At 41.0% G+C, this 25,225-nt stretch overlaps 1 protein-coding gene across 1 annotated transcript; it reads left to right on the top strand.

Annotated features, from left to right (window-relative positions):
* The first annotated feature begins 258 nt into the window (after positions 1 to 258).
* On the top strand, positions 259 to 23,488 carry rspo1 (R-spondin 1). The gene is made up of 6 exons (XM_034102954.2): positions 259 to 651; positions 4,763 to 5,478; positions 7,641 to 7,835; positions 14,941 to 15,084; positions 15,747 to 15,971; positions 21,989 to 23,488. The coding sequence occupies exons 2-6, from the start codon at positions 5,382 to 5,384 to the stop codon at positions 22,189 to 22,191; spliced, it is 864 nt and encodes a 287-aa protein (XP_033958845.1). The 5' UTR covers positions 259 to 651; positions 4,763 to 5,381; the 3' UTR covers positions 22,192 to 23,488.
* The last annotated feature ends 1,737 nt before the right edge of the window (positions 23,489 to 25,225 follow it).

Genomic DNA, 25,225 nt, shown 5'->3' with positions numbered 1-25,225 from the left:
TTTATTTGTGTTATTTATAAATGTTCTCTCCAGGCTGAAGGCCCAGTACAGAAAAACAACAATCATTATTAAATCACATTAAACGAGGGAATACATGTGAATTTGCACGAAATATAAGCAACACTTAACACAAGTCCACCGCAGGTTTTTCATCTCTCAGTGAGAATTTGAGGGGTGGGGCCTGTAATGCCCGTTGGCAGCTAGGGTTTGGATGCAAATATCACGGCTTTGCAACTAACTACTTGTCTGAGTTGGATGCAGTTCGACGCTCCTAAATGGATTTTAAAAGCGCAACTCGCAGGAGCTTCATTGCAAATACGCAGCCTGACTTAAGAAGACGAAACAAAAACTCTCAGTGACTAAATTCATCGGAATATATGTGTATATCTATGCATTTTTCATGCGTATAATCTTTTACTGGACGAATTTTAAATTAATTTCACATTGCAATGAAGTAACCTAAAATGGTGACAGATGTGAAAGAAATGAAATCATATGTCTTTCTAAAGGATGCCAGAGAAAAGTTGCATGGGGGTATCCTGTAGGAGGAGTTCTTTGTGACCAAACAAGTAACGGATTTTCCCTTATAAAAAAGGAAATTGAGTCCGGACTGCTCAATGAACAGCATTACCCGGAGCCCAGGTTGTACAGGTGGGTGGTTTCTTAATTCATATTTTACTTTTTTGATAAACCGGGGCTTTGAGTAAAACATTTTTGTATTAATACAAAATATAATTTGGGGTTCATTTTCTTTGTAATGAATCTATAATTTAGTTGGTTACGTTATTACCAGAACCAATAAAACACGATCTAATTTGAACATGTTCATTTACCATTATTATCATAATTGTTTTATAACTTTCACAATTATATGTAGCCTATGCCAGTGACGACCATAATTCTATATTTGTCATTGACATTTTCCATGTTTGTGATTTACACCTGAGAGTATTATCATGAGTGCTGCAGATTTTTCCTTAAAAAAAAGAGAGACTTATCTTTACCTATCTTAAAGTAACCTTGTCATCCTCTGGAGCTACTTTAATGTCATCCTCCAAAGCTATAAGAGATATATAGAAACAGGACAGTACGTTGAGACAGAGATGCTGGACTTGGGACAGGTGGGAATCTGCACTTGATGTTCCCTTTTCTCTGAGAAGCAGAGCAATGGTACAGTATGCAGCATGGTGTGTGAGCCTCCAGGCAAAGCTGAACTGTGCTTAACTGAGCTGTATAGAATCAAGCCTCTGACTGCTGGAGCTGTGCAGGGCTTTAGTCCTACATGGTGTGGTTGGGGAAACACACAACTGCCTTTCAACTGCTACTCATTTGACCTCTCACGGCCTGAACTGTTTAAGCTGCAGAGCTGAGGAAGTGATTACCAACATGGTTGAGGCTTCTGTGGGTGCAGCAAGGTGTTTCTCCACACGCTGCAGAGGTGGAGAGGCTAATCACCTACAAATGGAGATTAAAAGGTGTTGAGCGCAGGGGAACCTGCATAAGGATAAAGCCCCAGTTAACACCGCATTCCCAGTCTCATCATCTCTTGATGTTCTTCCTCTTCCTGTTCATTGTCGGTTGATTTAGCTAGCACTGCTAGAGTTTATAGCGTGGATGTACAAATCATGGCTTTTATTAATATTGAGAATGTTTTATATAACATGAATGGTGAAATCACCCACAGGTCCTGAAGCGTTGTTTGCTGCAAACACGGGCAGCCACATTTGTGGTGAAAAATTTCCTTATTTAAAAAAACTTAATTGGCCACTTACTCTACGTGGGGAGTAGCAGATGCCATTTAAAAATAATTCCATTTAAAAAAAGAGTGATTTGAGGTTAGTAAATGTTGGCTCTACCGGTCGGTCATTCCTGAGAGGAACAACACTTTATGATGGACAATAAAATCTCTGAAGTTCGTGCAGTACTTTTATTTACTTATATTGTTGCACATTGCAAAGGCCATTATAAATATCTTTCTAACCTTCATTGCTTTTTTAAGATCAAAGCTTTGTTGCCTATGTTATATGTGTTTATGATCTTTATTCAGCTCTTAAATATGTGCCCGATAGCCAGTAGCTAGTCACAAGTAGAAAGTTCATCGACAGGTTGCATTTGTAACTCTGAGCTCAGAGTTGTGGCACCTTCTCAAGTTCAATAAATTCCCAGTGTGGGAGCTCCCTTTCAGTGTTTGAATAATTGATAGATCAAACTTTGGATTTACAAAGGAGGCAATTTAATCTCCTGACTATTTGATGAGAGGGGCTTAGTTTCATTGGGCTCAGCTGAATGTGGCTGATGGTGAGGAAAGCACACAGTTTAATGGATGAGGGAGCAGAGACAGGGAACTTTCAAAACACACAGGTACCACGAAAGCACCACAGTTGCCCGATGAGATGACACGGTGAAGACTGGTTAGAAACAGGCCTTGCAATGAAGATGGGCTAAGAGTACAACAATCTGTTTTCTCAGTTGTATTTAACAGCCTGGTCCTGTCTCTTATCTCCATGGTTTGTGCGAGCAGATATGGATGGGCTGAGGTGTGCTTCTGGCGGGTTGCACAGAGCCGTGGGAGTGCTGCGTTATGAAAGAGTCTCTGGCACATGTCTTGAGTTACTCAGTGCTGGAAAGGTTATGTTCTGAGTGATCCAGAGACTTAGCATGTCCCATTCTCCACTCCCTCAAGGAACAGGTGCTGAAGAAACTGGCTGCGCAACTCTTTTGGCTCATTCCCGTAAATATGACTTCAGCCGAGAGGTGTCAGTGACATTTGTGAGTCATTAAGTGTTAAGAAGTAAATAAACCTGATGGCGGGGAAGAGGGACTGAAGTGTTTCCCAAATAGGAAAGGATACACTTACCCATGTCCTTTGTTAGCTGGAAAGCCATTTGAAACTGCAATGATTGGAAAATAAACCTTTTTCTCGATATATGACTCTAGGTTCAAGATATTCTGTATTATTATTAGGCTTTAACAGATGCGCCCATTTACAAGCGGCTCTACTAAACTTTATTTAGCTCATAAAAGAAGTGATGTCGTAATAATGTTTAACAATAATGAGGTATTTTTTTACTTAGGGGTTCTATTTTCCTCCATTTGAAAGTTCAGCTTCCCAAAAAACAGGATGTCTCATCATTACCACACACACTGGTGCTGTTCATTATTCCATTAATTTATGAACAACACAAAATAGAGACATGATCAACATTTTTTAAATTTAAGATTGGGGTCTACCATACATCCTATTCTGAATGCTCACAATGTTTGGTCAGTCCATTCAAAAAGAAAATAGTGAAATATTAATGAATTTGTGCTTTTTGATTTACACTTTAACAAATAATGTAATGTTGCCTGCTGGAATGTTTAGACGCACCAAATGGCATTGTCCTTAGTGTGATTCAGAGCCACAACCAACTCAACAGCCAAATATGGTCCTATTTTTCTTTATTGAGCTGCGAGGGAGGACCTCCCATTGCTTGGATCCTAACATGTTCTGTGTGTCCTCTTCACACAAGAGCTGTAAATACAGGCAGCGTATGACACTATCTAAAAAAGATCTCATTACCAAATATGACAAAGGCCGTTAATCTTAGTGTGGGTTGCATTTCCCAGAGAGAGTTGACTGTATTTTCCAAAGAATAAACATGCTCAATTCATCATCCAATTCCAAATACAGCTTGAAATGCCAGGAACCCAAAGTGAAAGCAGTTAAGACAAAATAAATATCTTCTCATAGCATTGGGTTGGAAAACAATGTCCCTGGTTTGAGAATGTGTTGAAAGCATATTGGAAACACATATCGAAGGAATAGTTCCACGTTTGGAAATAGGATTATTGGTTTTCTTGCTGACAGTTGGTGAACATATTGATACCTCAATGAAGCTAGAGCCAGCAGCTGCTTAGCACAAAGACTGGGAAAAAAGGGGAAAACAGCTAGTCGCTGTCCAAAGGTAGACAAGGTAGAAATATACAAAAGATAAATCTGAACAAAAAGGCAAAGCGCAAAAACGACAAGAGACAATTTTAGTTTCTTGGTTTGTTTCTTGGTCAGGTTTATCAACGTTTGGAGTCTTGCCCCGACTCTATGTGGATGTCGGACAACTAGAAAAAAAGACTTTGTAGCAAGTTTTCATAGTGGCCAAACTGTGCAATTACAACTTCATGGTTCATCTCAAAATGCCGCTGGGCCCAAAACAACATTTGTCATTGTCTTACATTTCGAAAGATACTTTGATATGATAAATCTACTACACAGTATGAACGCTTAAATGGCCTTGATTGAAATCATTGTGTCTCTTTATTCACGGGAAAATAGGGAGGGTTTAAGGAAACACTAGAGCGCTTATCTAGAATCCAAAATGTGGAATATCCGGGTTATTTGATCACTTTGCTGTCTAACAGCGCCACTGAGTTACTTGTATAGGAATGGACAGGGCCCCAACTCCAACGCTGTATCAGGATCTCTTCATAGATCCAGGGTTTAGCTATAGGCATAGTTTGACATAAAACCCCAAGTAAAACTTCATCTTGTTGCTTTGACAGTTTTTTCATTTTGGAATGAGCCAAGCTAGCTGTGTTTCCTTGTTTCCAGTCCTTATGCTAAGATCAGCTAATGGGTAGCTATATCTCTCAGAGGTATCTTATCTAACTCTCATCAAGAAACAACATTTACTTTTTACCCAAAAGGGGAAACTCTTAATTTAAAACACTGACCTGTAACAACCCTTCTCCTAATCTCTCTGTCTTTTCTGCCTTCTTATCTCAGCAGGTCGTGGTACAAGCAGTTGTGTTTTCACCCAAAGTCAAGAACCTGCATCCATCTTTTTTCAATCTGCGAGCTCACATTCTATTTCCTCCTTAGAACATCTTTAATAAGACACATGCTTGTGAGCTCAGGCACTTATTGACAGAAAGCCTCCTCACACAGCGGGTTCCCTGCTTCCTTGCCAGCCCTCCCAGAGCTTCATGGGTTGAACCAACCTCTGGTGGTTCAACCCATTCTCCTCCTCTTCATCCTCCGCACAACCCCTCATCCCCCCCTCAGTCCTACAACCCCGCGCTGTCTGCTCCCTTTGCCTGTACTACCACCAACGTGATGGCTTGTTGGGCCCCGGGCTTGTTTGGACTTGCGACCGCAACATCATCATCCTCCTCGACCACACAGACTTGCAGACACAGCAGCTACTAGAGTGAAAGATAAAGAGAGGCAGAGGGGAGGAAAAGGAGAGACAAACAGAAAGACAGGACTACCAGAAGAGAGAGGGGGGGATAATCTGTCCCAGCAGCAGAGGGATCCACCTGTCCCACAGAGGAAGGGGGCCCCCCCACCTGATCCATCTGGTCGCAGGGGGGGACCCTGCGTAGCCGCTAAGGCAGCAGAGACTATGCAGCTGGAACTAGTGGCGCTGGCAATGATCTTCCTCAGCTCCATGGGTCACAGCGAAGCTCTCAAGCTCTCCAAGGCGAGACGGCAGAGACGGGGTGAGTTTGTTCTTTCTCACTTTGTTTTCATCTCTTTTTTTCTTCCTCTGCTGCCTTTCGTTACTGCGCTCTGAGTCACTGTGGTGCGTTCTTGTAAACATTTAAAAGCAAAGATAAAGATAGCAAAGATAACGTTATGTTTATTTTCTTATCAGTCCTATTTGTTTTTCCTAGACGGGTTGTTCGGTTCAGTGTTTCCCCTGTGTGGCTCGTCTTTCTTCCTCTTTTCAAGATGATGCCTCCCAGTTTGTGTAAAACTGGTATTGGTATTGGGACTGTTTATAGAGAGGGTTATGATGGATTCACTCTCAAAGCTATCACTCTTTTTGTGCCTGGCTCTGTGGGCACATAATGGAATGAGTACCTGACAGGTCTAAGCCCTCAATTGGACCGAGCTGCCGGTGTTGTTGGAAGCATTTTTCTGACCTCATGCAAACACAAAGATGGTGCTTAGCCCGACTTGCAATATATCTCTTGCCTTAGTCTTAGTGCTGATGTTAGTGCAGGCTTTGAAATAATCCTTCCTTTACACACAAGGAGCCCTCAGCCAATGTCAAGCTCACCCTAACTTCTGTGAACCAGCTTTCATATAATACCATGACTGGCTCCAGTTACAGATGTGGTTTTAATTAGATCACACATACTGGGAAGGAATAACAGTTATTTTTGTCAGATAAATTGAATATATTTTACAGTATAACACTCACGTGGCCTACATGGTATACAGCCTGAAATGCAGTTTGTCATGTGCCATTGTAATGAGGACAGAAGGATTTGGGTCACTCGCCATATACATGAGCGCCCTGTGCAGCGTCTCACTCAGCCGAGGCTTTTCCCCTCCAGATATGGAAGTTGTCTGCAATTTACACATTTGATGTATAGCTTTGACATCTTTAATGTCATCAGATTCTTTTCCCCGAATGGGAATGGTTACAGGTTCATGTTTAGATCAAACTGAAACCATCATAGAAGAGGGTGGCTTCAGACAGCACAAACTCTCTCTTATATAATCTACCATGTACAACAAACACCACAATCTCTAATTCATACACTGCCTGTGGTTAAACGATTACTCCCCAGGGCCATTATTCTTTTTTTAAATGTGTGATAGTGAGCAACAAGACCTGGCTGTAATTGGCTGTATTTGAGGTTACCGTGACTTAAACGTGGTGTAATCTGTTCATGGGAGACCCTTTTTACCATCTGACTTATCTCTGGGAGGCAGGAAGGCAGATGGATTGCTATGTGAGGGTATGTATATTTAGAGCTGACACAGTATGAGACTGTAAATCAACTCTGAAGACAGTGGTGTTGTCTCTGAATGGTTCCTACAAAAAGGATTTGCACTTTGACACACTTTTCCAAGCAGTTATTCCAAAAAATGGGAGCGTGTATCGATTGCGGCTTTTTTGAAAATGAAAGAATTTAAAAATGGTTGACTTTTGGATTACAATGTTGTAAAGAAAATGCTTCGGAAGTGGTGTTGTCTCTGAATGGTTCCTACAAAAAGGATTTGCACTTTGACACACTTTTCCAAGCAGTTATTCCAAAAAATGGGAGCGTGTATCGATTGCGGCTTTTTTGAAAATGAAAGAATTTAAAAATGGTTGACTTTTGGATTACAATGTTGTAAAGAAAATGCTTCGGAAGTGCATTTTCAAACTTAAAGCAGGGGGCATACTGTTTGGTATCGCTGTAGAAAAACACTCATCATTTCTGACTGACTGTAGTAGAGGCATGGTGTGATGTTGCCTGATTTGACTGGCTCTTGGTAAGCTGTCAGCCCCAATTACCCTGATTTCTCCAAATTAAAACCTGTTTAGGATCCCAGATCAAGCAGTTTGAGGTAAACAGTTAGTAACTGCTCAAACAAAGATGTTTGGCCTGTCCCCCGGTTAGATCAAGCTGCGAGCATTAACCCAAGCTTGTCGGAGACATAAAACACAACATGGCTGGATCTGGGGAGAGGCCAGAACCATTACAATGTTATTCTCATTGGCATAATGTGGGGAAATTGCCCTTATAATTTCACTTTGAATGAAAATGAACATCTTCCTGGAAACTGTTAATTCTTTTTATGAGGTAGTACTCCATGCTTTTGTTTTGCCTACTTCAACTGACTGTAACTTACTCTTTGTTTATGTTTGCTTGTTTTCCCACAGTTAGCACTGAGGGGCCACCATCTTGCCCCAAAGGCTGTGAACGATGCTCTGAGTTTAACGGCTGCATCAAATGTAAGCCCAAGCTCTTCATCTTACTGGAGCGCAATGACATCCGACAGAGAGGCGTGTGCCTCGCCTCCTGCCCCATGGGATACTTCGGCATGAGGAACCCAGAAGGCAACAACAGATGCACTCGTAAGTTTGCTTTGTGTTATACACTCCTGACCAACAACAGACAAAACCATCAGCCTCAATCCACATAACTGTAGCCACACATCTGGAAATGTCTAAATACCGCCCAGCTGTGGTCAAATCAACCCTGCAAAAATGGCCAGAAATCTGTTTATCTTTGGCTCATTATCTCCTGTTTGTGTTCAATATGGGGGTATTGGGGGAGTACAGGAATACCCTGCTAATTTCTTGGTATCTAGCTTTGTTTTTGTTTTTCACTTTACTAAAACATTTTGAGTTTGAGTTGAAGGCAAACAAGTTGAAAGAAGCAATCCTACCATTTGAAGGCTATTTCTTGCTGTCTCCCTTTGTTGTGCAACTTTGAATAAAGCCCCCAAATAGCCACTAAATCCAGAAAGTCAGTAGAATTTTGTATTGATCTTGTGTTCATTATGGTTTGCCACATTTGGAAAGTGGGTGGTCACAGTCACAGCACTTACCAAACTTGATGGTTCTTGTGGCACAGATCCCGTACTTTTAGCAGTGCCAGCTCCTCAGTCTGTTGTGTTTATTACCCTTGCGTGTAGACGGAAAACAGAATAAGATTGAAATTCTGAACAAAAATATCTCGAACGCATTGTTTGTCTATTTTTGAGAGTAGTTTTTAGTTCAGCCTTGTGTGCAAAGTTCATTCCAGGACTCAATCCATGTTTGTTATTCTTTCATTTTTTCCACATATTTTGTTTTGAGACACCCTTACTTAATGTTAAAGGCTATTATATTCTCTGAAATAACTAAAGGTGCATTTTAGGCTAAAACCTAAATTCTGTGTATTGATTTTCATGGCTTTAAAGGTGGGGTAGGTAAGTTTGAGAAACCGGCTCGAGATACACTTTTTGTTATATTCCATGGAATGCTCTTAACATCCCGATAGCAATGAATATCTTAAGTGCTTTGACAAAAAATCCATACAAAATGTCATCTGTGGAAGATGACATTTGTCGTACTGTAAAAAGCACGACCAATCATTTTAGCCGGCCCGGCTAAAGTAACTGGATGGCCTACCTGCCTGTCAGCCTTCCATCTGTGCACAAACTTATCTCGTGCCCTCATTGGTCATGTGTGCGTTTGTGTGTGTTGGAGGAGGGGCTCTGTAAGGAAGTGGCAGATTTTCTCCGGCTGTGTATTTTCAAATTCTAGCGCACTCGAGCTGATTTCTCCAAAATGGGGTGAATTTATTTTCATATTTTAAAATGAAAGATTACAGAAACGGAAGGTGTCATTTTGTACACCAGTTTTCCCACTATAATTATGGAACTGTGTATTACAGACCTTGTGCTTAGGCAAGGCAAGGCACATTTATTTATATAGCACCTTTCAGCACAAGGAAATTCAAAGTGCTTCGAGGAAGACAACCTAATATGCATATTATGCAACAGCATGCTAAATTGATACAGCAATGTGTCTTATTTTCTTTGTGAGTTTAGTTTCATTAATGCAATTGACAATATTTAAAAAATGCCTTTAACCAAATATTGGATAATTTGCAATAAAATTAAACTGTGTGTTTCAGCATTATTTCCCTGAAAATAAAATATTATTGTCATGGAACACAAATAAGAATGTATTAGCAGTTAGAAGGCAGCTTTTATTTTGAAATGTACTTTGAAAGAGATGGCACTTCCTTTGTGGCTATGACCACTTCCTTAAGTTCCAGGAAGTCCTTTTACACATGGACACTAATGCAATAAGCATGTAATGCTCCATACACAAGAAACCTCACGCACTTGGGAAATGCAAGAGTTTCAGAGCCATGCTTCTTGAGGATAGGAAGAAATTACTCAAAGAAAACGGCATATGTTTTCGCTGTTGTGCCTCAACTTCTCATCAGGCCAAGAACTGCGAAATAGTGGTAAAATGTGCAGAGTGTGAAAGTGAGAGACATTTAACAGCACTTCATCCAGGTCGTGCTCCACACCTATCAAAGCCATCAGGTCCCTATAAAGAACATGGCCGGGAGCAGGTAACTTCCTTTGCGCACTTATCTAACCAAGCCGCACAACCAATGTGCACACAAGTCTGTGGAGACAGTTTCAGTGGAAAGTCATGTTCTAAGATATGTCTGGTAAATGTATACCCATGTGATCGTCGTGAAGAAAGCAAGAGAATGTATGCCATTTTGGATGACCAAAGTAATGTCTCATTAGCCAGGATGGAATTATTTGATGTGTTTAACGTTCAAGGAATGCCAGCACCATACAGTATGTCTTAAGAACCTGCGCAGGGGTTGTTGATGTATCCGGTAAAAGAGCTCAAGGGTTCATTGTGGAGTCACTCGACGGAAAGACAAGCATCCCTCTCCCAACTCTTATAGAGTGCAATCAGGTGCCGAACAATAGAGAAGAAATTCCTACTCCTGAAGCCGCATATCACCACAGCCACATGCGGGCCATAGCTAATGAACTACCGGCACTTGATGACAATGCAGATATCCTGTTACTCCTGGGACGGGACATTCTACGAGTCCACAACAAAGTCCGAAAACAGTTTAATGGTCCTTATGATGCTCCGTATGCGCAAAAACTGGATCTTGGATGGGTCATTGTAGGTGATGTGTGTCTTGGTGGTGCAAACAAGAAAAAAGAGGTCAGCACTCTGAAAACCTGTATCCTTGAGAATGGTCGACCAAGCCATTTGACACCCTGTGAGAGTCAGAGTCAAGGAGAACTTCAACCTGGGCTGCCCACAGGTCACTCCAGACTAAAACCAAAGAATCGTGAAGCAGAGGGACGTTTCGGCCAGACAGTCTTCCAAAGAACAGAGAACGAGAATCACCTTGCACCTTCAATTGAAAACCTGGCTTTCCTACAGATAATGGAAACAGGATTTGTCAAGGATACTTCACACAGTTGGGTGGCTCCTTTGCCCTTTCGTGAGCCAAGAAGACGTCTTCCGAATAACAGACAGACAGCTCACCAACGTCTCATGTCTCTGCGACGTACCTTGGAAAAGAAACCCACTATGAAGAGCCACTATACCGAAGTCATGCAAAAAATCCTGGATAACAAGCACGCTGAATTGGCACCACCACTGGAAGCAGACAAGGAATGTTGGTATCTCCCCACCTTTGGCGTGTACCATCCTCAGAAACCTGAACAGATTCGGGTAGTTTTTGACTCCAGTGCGCAGTTTGAGGGAGTGTCTCTTAACGATGTGCTGCTCTCTGGGCCTGATCTCAATAATGGGCTGTTGGGGGTCCTCCTGAGGTTCAGAAAAGACCCGGTCGCTGTCACCGCTGATATACAGCAGATGTTTTATTGCTTCATTGTACAGGAGGACAACAGAGATTTCTTGCGGTTCTTGTGGTATCGTGATAACAACCTCGATAATGAAGTGGTGGAGTATCGCATTAGGGTCCATGTATTTGGAAACAGCCCTTCCCCAGCAGTTGCTACTTATGGGCTGAGAAAGGCAGCACAAGAGGGAGAGAAAGACTTCGGAAGCGACGTTCGTCATTTCGTAGATGTTAGATAATGCCCTGAGGTCTTTCCCCACAAAAGAAGAAGCCATTGACATACTGCAAAAGACTCAAGCCGTGTTGGCACAATCCAATATAAAGCTTCACAAGATTGCATCTAATAGTGCGGATGTCATGAATGCCTTTCCCCACGGAGGATCGAGCCAAAGACATCAAGCACCTAGATCTTTCGGTTGTTGACCTACCAGTTCAGCGCAGCCTTGGAGTGAGCTGGAATATGAAGTCGGACACATTAACATTTCAAGTTCCAAAATGCCAGAAGCCCGTGGTGTACTTTCCACAATAAACAGTTTGTTTGACCCCCTTGGACTTCTTGCTCCGGTAACAATACAGGGAAGACTTATCCTAAGAGAGCTAACATCTGAAAACACAGAGTGGGATACACCCCTCCCAGAAAGTAAGTACACAGCATGGAGGAGATGGCAGGACTCGCTACAGGAGCTGAAAATGTTGGATGTGCCTCGAACTTATGCTTCATTCCCTCTTTCAAAGGCCAAAACAACCGAACTTTGAATATTTTCAGATGCTTCATGCAAAACAATTGCCGCAGTCGCTTACTTGAAGGTGACAGAGGAAGAAGGTCACATTGAGGTTGGTTTTGTCCTCGGCAAGGCCAAACTTGCACATTCATCAGAACCAACTATTCCCAGACTAGAACTCTGTGCAGCAGTACTGGCAGTAGAGGTTGCAGAGTTTGTCAAAGAAGAAATAGGGCAGAAGCTGGACAAAGTGACATTCTATACTGATAGCAAAGTTGTCTTAGGATATATCTGCAATGACTCACGAAGGTTCTATGTGTATGTGCACAACAGGGTGCAACGTATAAGACAGTCAACTTGCCCAAGTCAGTGGAAGTATGTTGCCACTGACAACAATCCTGCAGATCATGGGACACGGTCTGTTTCTGCAGGTCAACTGCAAAGTGTCAACTGGCTGTCTGGACCATCGTTTCTCCTGGAGCCTGAGAACTCTACATCCGACAACAATCCTCAGTTCGAAGTGGTTGATCCAGATTCAGATGTAGAGATCCGTCCAATAGTTACGGCTTGTTCCACCAAAGTCTCAGTAAAGGAGCTTGGCACAAAACGTTTTGAACGGTTCTCATCTTGGAGTTCTCTAACGAAGAGCACAGCTCGTCTCTGTCACATTGCACAAGGTTTCAGCAAACAATCACACAACCCCAGCTGCAGGGGATGGCATATCTGCCTAACAGGTCCCACTATTGCTGAGATAAAAAAAGCAGAGCATAAACTCATTAAAAGTGTCCAGAATGAAGTGTATTCTGAGGAGATTAAATGTATTCGGAAAGGGCAGGCTCTTCCTTCAAACAGTCCCCTACAGACGCTTCATCCAATGATTGATGAGGAAGGGCAGCTATGAGTAGGAGGTCGAATAATCCATTCTAATTTAGGAATAGATGAGATCCATCCTCTCCTTATCCGAGGAAATCATCATATTGGTAGGTTGCTCATCAGCCATCATCACGAAAAGGTGAGGTGCTTCTACCTAACAGTCCTGGGGAAACCACAATTGAAAAAACGATCTCCTGACTCAAAAATGCACCTGGGTTTTCAACCCACCACATGCATCCAACATGGGAGGCGCTTGGGAGCGCATGATAGGGGTTGCTAGGCGCATCCTGGATTCAATGCTACTTCAACAAGGGAAGTCCAAGCTCTCTCATGAGGTCTTATGTACATTAATGGCCGAAGTAACAGCTATTATCAACTCCAGGCCACTGATACAGGTGTCCTCAGACCCTGAAGCTCCACTGATCTTAACCCCGTCAATGCTTTTAACACAAAAGATTGGCATACCTGCGGTTCCTTCAGGGGAGTTCTCTGAAACTAACTTGTTCAGACATCAGTGGAAGCGAGTTCAAGTCTTGGCAGACATTTTCTGGACGAGATGGCGGAAAGAGTATTTAAGTACACTTCAGACGAGGCAGAAATGGCACTGCAAGAAACCAAATCTAAAAGAAGGGGACATAGTGATGTTGAAAGACAAGCAGGCACGTCGGAGTGAATGGCCCATGGGACGGATAACAAAAACCCTTCCGAGCTCAGATGGAGTAGTAAGGAAAGTGGAAGTAAAAGTGTCTTCTCACCAACCTAAAAAGACATATACAAGGCCTATCTCGGACCTTGTGCTTCTCCTGGCTTCTGAGGAGTAACAGGAAAGAGAAGAGAGGAAGTTAAATGTGGCATCATTAATGACGCCAGACGTGGAGTGTCATGGAACACAAATAAGAATGTATTAGCAGTTAGAAGGCAGCTTTTATTTTGAAATGTACTTTGAAAGAGATGGCACTTCCTTTGTGGCTATGACCACTTTCTTAAGTTCCAGGAAGTCATTTTACACATGGACACTAATGCAATAAGCATGTAATGGGAGCACTAGCTGCAGAATCCCCATCCATCCTTCGTTCTAAGCCCGAAACGTGGCATTATCAGTAAGTCAAGTTACTAATTATTATCTTAGCTACAAGTGTTTGATATTATTTGTGGCAATATATTTTTGTAGTAAAGATAATTATTATTTTTGTAAGAACTTGTTGCTGTGTTATAGTGTGTTACGTAATGCTGTGTAATGTTGCATTGCATATTTACCTGCAATAACCTGTTCTTGTAAAAAGTACATTTATTCTGTAAATGTTCTTAACATATCATTGTTTTATGTGTACTTATGGAGAAATGTATTTTGTTTCAGTTTCACACTTCTTACCATTAAAATCCCTGCCAAATACAACACCTGCCTGTTACTTGGAGGAATGATGCTGAAGAGAGTTTAGCTGACTGTTAAGTTTCAATATCCACACGTTGAAAACGAGAACAGTACAATTATGTTGAGGCCCTCAGTGACAACCTGGGGTTTTATCCAATTATCTAACAGCTTACATGTCATCACAGAAAGTCTATTTGCAACATTTGTCTTACATCATAGGGCCACACACGTCAGTACTGTCAAATGTAGATGTATAGTGCTTAACAATAGTAATTGGTAGCAGGAGGCAAGAACCCAGTGAGTGTTAGATCATGTCTGACCGTGCAATGCATAGGACCTTCTGCAGAGTAAACTGTTTTAAGATTAGTACACATGAATACAGTTTGTCTAGAAGACATTATCCATATAGAATGGAATTGACAGATCATTAATTTTCTTCACTTTAATGAATGAGAATTAGGATTTGTGCGTGTAATTATCTCAACTGCGAGAAGACTGGAGAGTTAGAGATTATAATGAGTCTGAGGTACAGAAACTCTTGAGAAACTCAGTGAAACGATACAATCCTGGCTGTACTTACACCGACTTTCTGAAACAACAACGCCTGTTGTGCATGTGTTTTTAATAGTGTTACCCCCTCTAAATAGTGTTAATTAATCACTAATACATCTAAAATGAAAACTTCCTCTTGCTCTGTTTGTGGAAAACCATCTGCTTCTCTTTCTGCCATAATGCAATAAATATTCTACTAAAACAATAGACATGTTGGTGTTTCCACAGAAATAATCAAAAACTAATACAATTAACTCACCATTTCCAGACACAATGTGATTTTAACTGATTTGATCCTCCTTTTTTGTCTTTCAGAATGTAAAATAGACAATTGTGAAGCGTGTTTCAACCGCCATTTTTGCACAAAATGTAAGGAGGGCTTGTATTCACACAGCGGCCGATGTTCTGTCAGCTGCCCTGCAGGCTTAAGACCGGTCAATGAGACCATGGAGTGTGTGGGTGAGTGACCTTTGACCTTTAAACACCACTAAATCTGTAAAATATACTTCCAACATTGCCTAGATAGTGTTAAATGTGCTGCTGTTTTACAAATTGATTCCTCTTCCCGTGTTTATGAATACACCGCATCACGGTTAAAACATTTGATTTTCTTTTCATGAACCAGAAAGCCTTTTTGAGTGTCTCTCACCTAAGGAAATGGTTCATAGGTGTGAGCCACATGTTGACTCAATCTTTATTATCACTTCATCTGAGCAGCTAATAATGTTCAAATCACTGGCCTGGAAAAGTGTAAGTGAACTAGAAAACAAGATCTCTTTATTTTTCCTTTCTGCTCTTTTTCTTTGTTGTTGTTGAACCGATTCTGTCCAAAGGATTATTAACACTACCAGCTGTTGGTGTTGTTCTAACTTAAACCTGCTGGTCCACCGAGACTAGAAATGTTACCATACAAACTTTCCTTTCTTAAGAGCGCATTATTGGTACATTTTCAGGTTCACAGCAACCCTCTCATTCGTCCCACCGATTGCTTTCAGATTTGGACATTACTTAAAGTCATTATTCTGAAAGCTGTTAAACCCAGACATGTCTGGGAAATAAATGTGAGATGTTGGAGCTGTGTAACAACCACTAACTTCTTTGGTCTAACTTTTCTTAAGCAGGTCAGCGTCCTGCAGAATGCGAACTTGGCGAGTGGAGCCCATGGAGTTCCTGTATGAAGAAGAACAAAACATGTGGATTTAAGAAAGGCTCGCAGTCTCGGGTTCGTTTGCCCCTTCTGCAGACCCACAGCCCGGACACCTCCCCGCCTTCTGTACCCTCGCAGACCTGTGCTCCACAGACGGAGAAAATGAAGTGCATTGTGACCAAGACGCCCTGTGTGAGAGGTAAATACACATTTAGTGCAGAAACCAGATATATTGGGAATCGAAAGATATTTTGTAAGGACTACTCCTTAAAGGTCACCTATTATGTAAAATCCACTTGTTCATGTCTCTTCTACATCAACATGCGTCCTCACTGTGTAAAGAGATTCTGAAACTTTCAGGAAAAAAGATTCTCTCACTTTTTGTCCTGATCTAAATATAAATATAAAAACCTGTCTGAAAATGAGCTGATCAGATTTTGGCCACTTTATGATTTTTGTTGTTCTGTAACCATTATCACCTGAGTCTCCTCTAGAGCACCATTGTGTTCTTTTTAACTAATTATCTCTCAGAGGGGCGTGGGGAGGGGCTCCTTATTTTCATCTGAAAAACAGACAGAGAATCAGCATTTTTGAAACAGGGCTGAAACAGAGAGGATTATGGGATGCTGCAATGATCTGTTTGGTATTTGGAGCCAAACACTTCAGAGAGATGTTTTGTATATATCTGAGACCTATAATATATTGATGAAAAACAGTATAATAGGTGACCTTTAAAGAATATACTAGTTAAAATAAACTAGTGAGTAGACATTTTACCATTAATAAAGTCCATATGCAACATGAAACGCCTCCACCACTTAGTGATGACTGATTTAGCCATTACTCAACATCCAAAGGCTGCATTCCCGCCAGCGTGTCTGTGACCTGCAACATGTTGATTGGGTTTGGTTTGGCTGAGCTCAGAGAAGGATACAACATCTCTTGCCTTCTCAGCATGTAAACAATAAACACCATATACGAGCCAAGCAGATGCAGGGCGGGCATTACGCTCTGCGAAGCTGGAAAAAGATCAGAGCTAAAAAGAGCCATTTGTTCTGAAGACCATCGAAGCGTGAGGTTTACACGGCCATGACATGTTTGCCTGGGCGCTTATCATCCACACAGCAACGTGCTCTCCGTCAGGTTAACAGTCACGATTTACTTTCACAACAGCTTATTATTAGTCGTTCTTGGACTCAATCACAGCTAATAAATGACAGAAAATGCAACAAAAATTACACTCTCCATTTTATTTGCTTTTAAGCAATGTGTCCTTCAGGGTATATGCAGGAATCCTGAAGTCAAATGTAATACCTTTTAAGACCTTTTTTAAGACCCTTTCCATACATTTTAAGTAGGGCTGTCAAACGATTAACATTTGTAATCAGATTAATCACAGTTTAAAAATGAATTAATCATGATTAATCACCATTCGAACTATGTCCAAAATATTCCATTTCAATGTTTATTGTTGTGGGAATGGAAAGATAAATGAAAGAAGGCGGATATATCCATTTAACATACAGTATGTATGTTTATTATAACATTGTTCTGCGTGTCAAAATGAAAGACAACCCACACACCTATCAATCATCAAACCGTGGGGTCTTATTTCTTTACGTGTTGATTTCTATCAACACGTAGGCTAATGTTGTATCGATGTATATAGAGATGTACTACAGCAAAAGTATTCTCCGTCGGGACTTCCTGCAACAACACCACGCCGTTATCGTGATTCTGATTGGCCAGAAGACATTATCAAAGATGTTCTATTGAGAAGACGATCACTACGTGACAAAAGTTTTCAAAACCGTTTCTGGTCTTCGGTATTTCCAGACAAGTGGCTACTGAAATCAATCTTACTAACTGCTGTCTGTGCAATTTACTCCGTGAGTTGGCGGACTTTATTTTGCTTACTTTAACATCATTTTTCATGGTGGGCCTAAGCCATTTCTTGGTATGGCTGTAGCCTACCCCAGCGCTGCCACTGGTGGGATGTATGGGGCGGGCCATTCTGCACATGCGTTAAATGCGTTAAATATTTTAACGCAATTAATTCCAAAAATTGGAAATGCCCCCCACAGAGCGGAGCAAGGCAATGAAACTTAAAATAAAAAGCAGCATTTGTTTCAGTAAATTAAAGGGTGTTTCATGTTGTTGTTGCTGTGGACCTTCTTAATACCTTGGAAATTGCCGTTTAATTATTTTTAATACCTTTTAATAGCCTTAATTTTCGCTAAATTTATTTATCAACTTTTTAAGACCCCGCGGACACCCTGTCCTTAGTGATGAAAACATATTTACCTGAAGTTGAGTTGGGATGAGAAACTTAAAAAAATAGAAGGGAGTTGTTGTTTGTTTTGTTCATTTAACCCTCCTGTTGTCTTCGGGTCAAATCTGACCGATTTACTACTTTCATCAATCATAACTTTTTTGTTTTACATTCGATTGCATTAAGGCTTCACAGTAGACATTTGAACATATCAAATAGCTGATCACCACTTTCATTGCATTTTGGATGATTTTGTCAACTTTGTAACACCCATGGTGTTCCCGGTCAAAAATGACCGCCATAAAGAAAAGGAATTAGTAACCATCCGGATCAGATCAAACACACACACACATACTCTAGATGTCTTCTCTCCCCCCTTATGTGCCCACCCAATCCCCCCATGTGAATCACACTTGGCACTCACAAACACACACAGAACAATTTGATACATTTCCCGCTCTTATGTGCCCATCCCCCCACATGGATCACACCTGGCACACGCAATACATGTGTCTATTCTTTGTATATTTACTGCAGTTATTCATGTATACCAGTAGTTTGATACAATATGTACAGTTTGAAAGGGTGTTAAATGAAATTTGGTGATGATTAATGGTTTTTGTGTTAATGTAATAGCAGTTAAAACAGGGAACACCAAAGTAAGGGGGGGGGAACGAAGACAAAGGAGGGTTAAGCAGGAAAGGGTTTTTTGCAAATGAAGAGTCATTAGAACATTTATGTGTCTCTAAAAGTAATGTTATACTAATCTGTTTGTCAGAATGTGCCAATTTTAACCAAAGTTGGAAACGTTCACTCATTTACAAGAACTGAGAGAAAGGTTAATGAGCAGTATTAAAGCCTTTATGGGATAGTGGCATGGCATGCTTACAGAATTGCAGGCACTGAAACCACATTGTGTAGCAATATTTGCACAGTTTTGGCATTTGTACTGATGTTGCAACATGTAACAGAGGATATGCCTGGATATTATGTGAGTAAACATGTTGGAGGCTTGCTTTTTCAAGAACCTACTCTTCTGTTGAACAGTTCCTATAGGGTTAAGAGTCGAAAGAGCACGATCTGACATTTCCCCATATAGATCTGTGGTAGTGTCCAAAGGGAAGGAGGCTGGTGTGGCTGGTAATTGCTCAGTGAGGAGAAAGATCTTCGTTGGCTGTGACAGCACGATTTGAGAAACGAGAAGCACATTTTCTCTGTCTGACGCCTGCAAAGATATTAGGTCAACTACTTAACTCAACTATAAACGTCCCTATAAAACTGCTAAGTAGAATGCCAAGATTCTAAGTTTGGCATGAGCAAGGTGCCAAATGATGAGTCAGAAATGTGCGGATAAGCTTTGTGTCTTGTGAAAACTGTGCCTATTGTTGGGGCAAAGAGGATTTTTAGTTCTGTTTTTCCATCATTCAAATAAGAAACATATTGCAATAAATGCACAGGAATTGATTTTCTTCTGGTAATTGATGGGTCGATAGCACCATGACTCAGGTGAACCAGTTCATGTGGGTAAACTCACTCTATGACGAAACAAGAGCGCAGCTGTGGATTCATCTGTGGGAGTTGGCTGGCAGGCTGGATATTTAAAACACAGGGGGCAGACGTTGTATAACATTAGTGATTTAGTGGTCTGCAGAACTCACGCTTTGTGTTGATTTGGCCGCACATTTTTTCCCCTTTTCCTGAAGCTCCTCAAAAGGGTCTCACGCGAACACAGAATTTTCTGGATGTGTTATTGCATTTGTCTGGAAAAATTGTTTAGCTTGGATGGAGAGGAAGTACAATCAGGGCTGTTATAAACTGATGGAGTTCCCCACTCTTGGCTCCATTAGTGATTTGTTAGAGGAGTAATTAAGTCCTTACACAGCACATCAGCTCAGATGCTGCAGTGTGTGTGAGGACTCTTTAGTTCACTCATGCTTCACTCTCTCTCATTGTGCGTCATTGATATAAAGTGCATGACAGCACACAACTGATTATCATGCCGGACATAACATCTTCCTGAATTATTTGAGCCAGCTAGCCAAATTGTGTCACACGTTTTGTTTTCACCCTTTCTCTCATTAATGGAGCTCGATAACGATGAGTTAATCCTACTGTGTGGGACGGAGCCTTGTTTTCAGTTGAGTAAAGTAATTGTGACCCTGCATGGGCCTGCGGTGGGTAAATGTTTTCGTGTTAAGTCTGTCCACATTCAGCTACACTAAATCTACTCCATCACGGTGTAATGATTTTCACAGGAAAATGAAATTTGAGAAGCATTGTACGTTTGGACTTTTTGTTTTTCTTCGTTGTGCCTTACCCAGAGAATCATAACTGTTTGTACAGCAAGTTTAAAAATGATGGTAGGGAAATAAACACAGACCAACAGCTATAACTGCACAGCAGTAGACAAACATGGTGGCGCCATAAGCCTTGCTGTTGTCAACTGCGTCGTGAATACTGTCCAGCTCTTGGCACGTGTTCACTCATTTTCCAGGATATGCAGAGACAACGCACAAGTTCATAACAAACAACCTTCAGCCTAATTACACTCCCTCAGATATACAACACCGAATACTTTTGAGTGCTGTCTAAACAAAAGCCATCGGACACCAGACACGATGCCCATTTCCACTGTGTGGCATCTCTCACATCCTGATGGACCATTATTGGGCCCTTGACAGTGTTTAGCTAATTATACCAGAAGTGATTTTAAGGTGTGAGAGAAAATGGTGTCACTTGACTGCCTACAGCAGAGTAAAGCTCTTTATTCCCCTGACTGGGCTACATGTGGACATTAACCACACCGCGTTGGATGTTTGTATTTAGAGAGCAATTACACCCTTAAATATGTGACGGGAGTACATCAGAATGAGAGGAGATGGGAGGAGACTCGCAAAAGGGCTTTACATTTTAATTCCCTCCAATATCCAATATTTGTGACTCCTCTGGTTGTAATATCGATCAAGTTAAAATATAGAATTATTGAGTACCGTGGTCTGGGAGCTTTCTGCGTTCTCATCTTACAGCTTTACCATTTCACAGATTGCTTTCAGTCCATGAAAGTAACAAACATTTCTTTGGACTTTGCTCAGCCCTCTAACCTCTAAGCAAAACGTGAGGCTTTAAAACATTCGTTTCTGTGACTAGGTCCACTTTTTACACAGTCTATGAGCTGCAGTTTGGGTAGATGGGTATGTCATTAGGCTTTCAGGTAGTTAGTCTGAAACAAAGTATGGTCAAATCTAAAATAGAGACCTAAAAATGGAGGCTTCAGGGAAAGGGGTATGGGATCACCAAAGGTATTATAATTAATCCTGCGGGGAACAGGGATGTCTGTATACAATTTCCAGGCATTCCATCCAATAGTTGCCAAGGTATTTCACTTATATAAACATTTGGAAATGATATTGGTGTACAGGAAAAGTCTGGGATCAACATACTGATTAGGATTCAACTTCTGTGGCCATCAATGTCAGTGCAATAGTGAATGGAAATAGATCCAACGTCCGCGAGGTATTTCGGTCGGTCCAGATCAATTGATGTGGCTAAAAACGACTTCCAAATGTTTGATTATTTTCTCTTGTTAGGTTTGATAATGATTTGTTGATTTCCTAAGGGACTTTGGTTTCTGCTGTACTTATCCTGTCAGAGTGGCTAAACATAGCTTTATGTTGCCATTTATGAATAATTCTGCACTGGATGTTTGTGGTTTACACTTGTTGGCCCGTATTGAAAACCACACAGCCACAACATCAAGTCCTAATCCAACACATACCGTATCATCCACTTTCTCATCCCTCAGGAATGTGTGTTTTTAATTTTGTTTAGGCAAGCTGAGGCCCTTTAGCATACAAAAACATCCGATGATGACAGATATCTGACAGGAGTTTATTTGAGAAGTCATATAAACTGTTAATCATATGTTCTATGCATTCTCCTTTCAGAGAGGAAAAATAAGGGAGACAGACAAGACGATACAAACAGGAGGGAGAATGGACGAGGACGAGAAGGAAAAGACGGCAGCAGAGGAGGAGGAGGAGGAGGAGGAGGAGGAGGAGGAGGAGGAGGAGGAGGTGGAGGGAAGCGGAGAAAAGGCCAGAGCAGGACCACAACTGCTCCAAGCATCACAACCAGCTCCGTCAGCTAAACTCCATCGCCTACTGGATGGGGCTGAGAGAAAAACAGAGACAATATTTTTTCCAGCAGCACCCGCCATAGACAAAGTTCAAAGTGATGAATTAACGCTGCTATGCATTGTAGAAGATGCAAAGAGAACTGGAGGATTGCTGCAACACTAAAGGCTTCTGAGCTTTGTGAATAGATGAACATATCTGGAAGATACTGGTGTCTAAGTGGCGTTCAGAAAGACTTGTTGAGTTTCTTTCCACTGTGAGGGGAAGTCTGATAATGAATGACAGTTCTCTTCCCTCTCGTCCGGTCTATGATGTATTTTGTTCCAGTCCTGTTTTAATCACAATCTGTTCTTCATTTGTTTTCATCTTTTTGAGAGGGTGGCAGATGGATTTTCTCAAAAAGCCGCTGTTCATGATGTAAAGACAATGAATAATATTAAGTCTTTGTACCTTTATTTCCTATTGTGATATGAAACTAAAAAGAAAGGCACTGGATATCATTTGTGGTTGTTGAGGGCAGACGCTAGACAGTATATTATTTTGAGTAAGGAATATATTACAAAGCAAGCCTAAGATGAAGGAGGATTACTGGCTTATATCCTTCTTTGGTGTCTTGACTCAACCTTTTTTCCCTTTGATAGCTTAGCTGTTTGTTCAGAATTAAACGTTGGTGTTTGTATCTGAAATGAACCCTGCACAGAAAACGAGGAATGCAAACATGAGTATTTGCATGTGTACCGTACTTTTCGGACTATAAAGCGCACCTGCATATAAGCCGCAGCAGCTAAATAGTCCGTCTGTCTTGCTCTCGTTCTGTCTCTCGGTTCCACTTTTACTTTGGCGCGCTACCTGTCTCACTCTTTTCTGGCCTCCAGCTTTAAAGGTGGCGGGCGCGGACCGGTCATAGAGCCCATAGCGTTAAAGGTGGTTAATTTTCAAAAATCCATAGATTTAGGAGGTTCCCTAGTGGCCGTTAGCAGTACAAAAAAATAATATTAAGTACAAAAAAATGGGGGAAAAAGTCGCGGTTTATAGTCCGAAAAGTACGGTACATGGTTGCATGTAAATGTGTGCGTGTATGTCTGTGCATGTGTTTGTCTCTACCTAAAGTCTGTCTGTTTGTGTACTTTGTATGCATTTCTGCACGGTCATCAAGTTGTTTGTCAATGGAACTTAGTCGTTTGTACATGTGTGTTTACGTTTGCACATGTGTGTTAATATTGGTCTCATAGTTTGAAGGAATAGGTTCTGGAAATCAAAAGGAAGGAAATGTAAATGCACAGTGATATATCGAATATGCAGTAACTATAAGCCACTGATCATCATATAAGCCATCAAATCATCAGCTGCTCAGTAGTCATTTCTGTTTGCAACAGGGTCTGACGATTTTGCACAACTATAATGTTTCCTACTGCTCAAGTTTCAATACAATCAAAGTATTTTACACATTTATACTCATAAAGCTTCAAAACATTTCAGATACAGAAAAAAGGGTGTCTTTCCCTGACATTGTTTTCCAAGAGTCTGTTTGCTTTACACAAAATATTAGTTTCAGGAGAAGTTACACGCTACATTATTCATTCATACTATGGATTGTGATACTGAATATGTCCAATTGTGTTTATCATCAAACATAAGAAGTATTAGAGTCATTATGTATAGCTTATTCTGTGAAAGCCTCAATAAAGTTCAGATGAAGCTGATGAAACTCCAGTCATACACTGATGCTGATTTGTTTGTCTGATTTACGTTTTGAATGACCAACCGTTTATTCATCCAATATGCTTTTATTGTTTCTACAGTCTTTAAATGTGCCCTACACACATTGGTATGTATTCACTAATGACAGATTTCATGTTTGTGTTGTCGGTCATTTTCTTTTACAATTTGGGATATATTTTTACATTTCAGCCAATATTTTTTTATCGTAACATTGCATAAGTTAAGAGCAAAGATCTGGAAGGACTACAAGTCTAATGGTGTAGGAAACATAAGGACACAATCAACAGTTTTATACCCTAGGTGCATTCAAATAAAACTGTTAATGTTCGCACTACTTTCTGCACCCTGCTGCGGTTTTATTTCCAAATAAATACATTTATGATCTGGGTAAATTATTTAGAGCCTGTCCGACCACCCCTGCTTTGCCCAGTCAGATAGCAATTTCACCGTTAACAATGTTCTCCGAATAATTTAATAAATCGAGTATTGGCCCAAACTATAAAGTTAAAATCTAAATGGCATTGAAGAGGAATTATTCTTTATAAAACTATAACAGTAAGCAAGTATTCATATCAAAGATTTGGACACAAACAATTAAGGTAAGTCAGTTTCAATCATTTAGGACTATTTCGACAAATTAGTGACCTATTTTTGACACTAGCTCTGCCATCATATTGTTCATGGGGAAAGTTTGAAATTCTAAGTATCCATCTCTTACTCTCCAACCTAAACTCAATCAAAACCCCAAACAACTATCTGCTTATAGTGCGATCATGCTATGTATCTTCAGTTGAGAGCCCACAGTAGTTATAGTTCGCTCTTCCTCAGGCTACAGGAGTCAATCTTGGGAGGTGGAGGAGCTCAGATGGTGTGATCACCGGCCAAATGTTGGCGCCTGGGCAGGGGTCGTAAAAGCAGAGACAGAAATAAAAACTAATGGTGTGTCTTAGCCAGAAGGGAGGGGGTACCATGCCTCGGCCCTACAACAAAACAGCCGTTTCTCATTACCAAAAGGGAGGGCAGGGGGAATGGTAGAGTATGCTCCGTAAATTACACATTCATCGCTCTTCCTGACCATAAATTCTTACCCTGGCTCCATTGGATGGAGCTCTCCCTCACCTCCCACTCTCTCTCTTTCACTCTGTTGTTCCCCACTCCCATGTTTTCCAAGAGAAATGAATGGTAAATCTTTGGAGTATATGAGTACCCTTTAATTTGCCAAGATCCTTAACACTGAATGATTTCATTACTTTAGTTTGGCCCTTAAGCCAGGGAGTGCATCACATCAATAGGGAACACTAAGTCCATGTTTATTTGACTTTAACG

This window comes from Pseudochaenichthys georgianus, chromosome 16 (assembly GCF_902827115.2).
Source record: "Pseudochaenichthys georgianus chromosome 16, fPseGeo1.2, whole genome shotgun sequence".
NCBI classification, from domain to species: domain Eukaryota; kingdom Metazoa; phylum Chordata; class Actinopteri; order Perciformes; family Channichthyidae; genus Pseudochaenichthys; species Pseudochaenichthys georgianus.
The sequence above is the reverse complement of the archived record's forward strand: the minus strand, read 5'-3'. Positions and strand labels throughout refer to the sequence as shown.

Excerpts from the sequence above, each read along its gene's own strand:
- rspo1 (XM_034102954.2), top strand. The coding sequence starts at position 5,382 with ATGCAGCTGGAACTAGTGGCGCTGGCAATGATCTTCCTCAGCTCCATG. Across the intron at positions 5,479-7,640 it reads GGCGAGACGGCAGAGACGGG|TTAGCACTGAGGGGCCACCA; the intron begins GTGAGTTTGTTC and ends GTTTTCCCACAG. Across the intron at positions 15,085-15,746 it reads TGAGACCATGGAGTGTGTGG|GTCAGCGTCCTGCAGAATGC; the intron begins GTGAGTGACCTT and ends TTTCTTAAGCAG.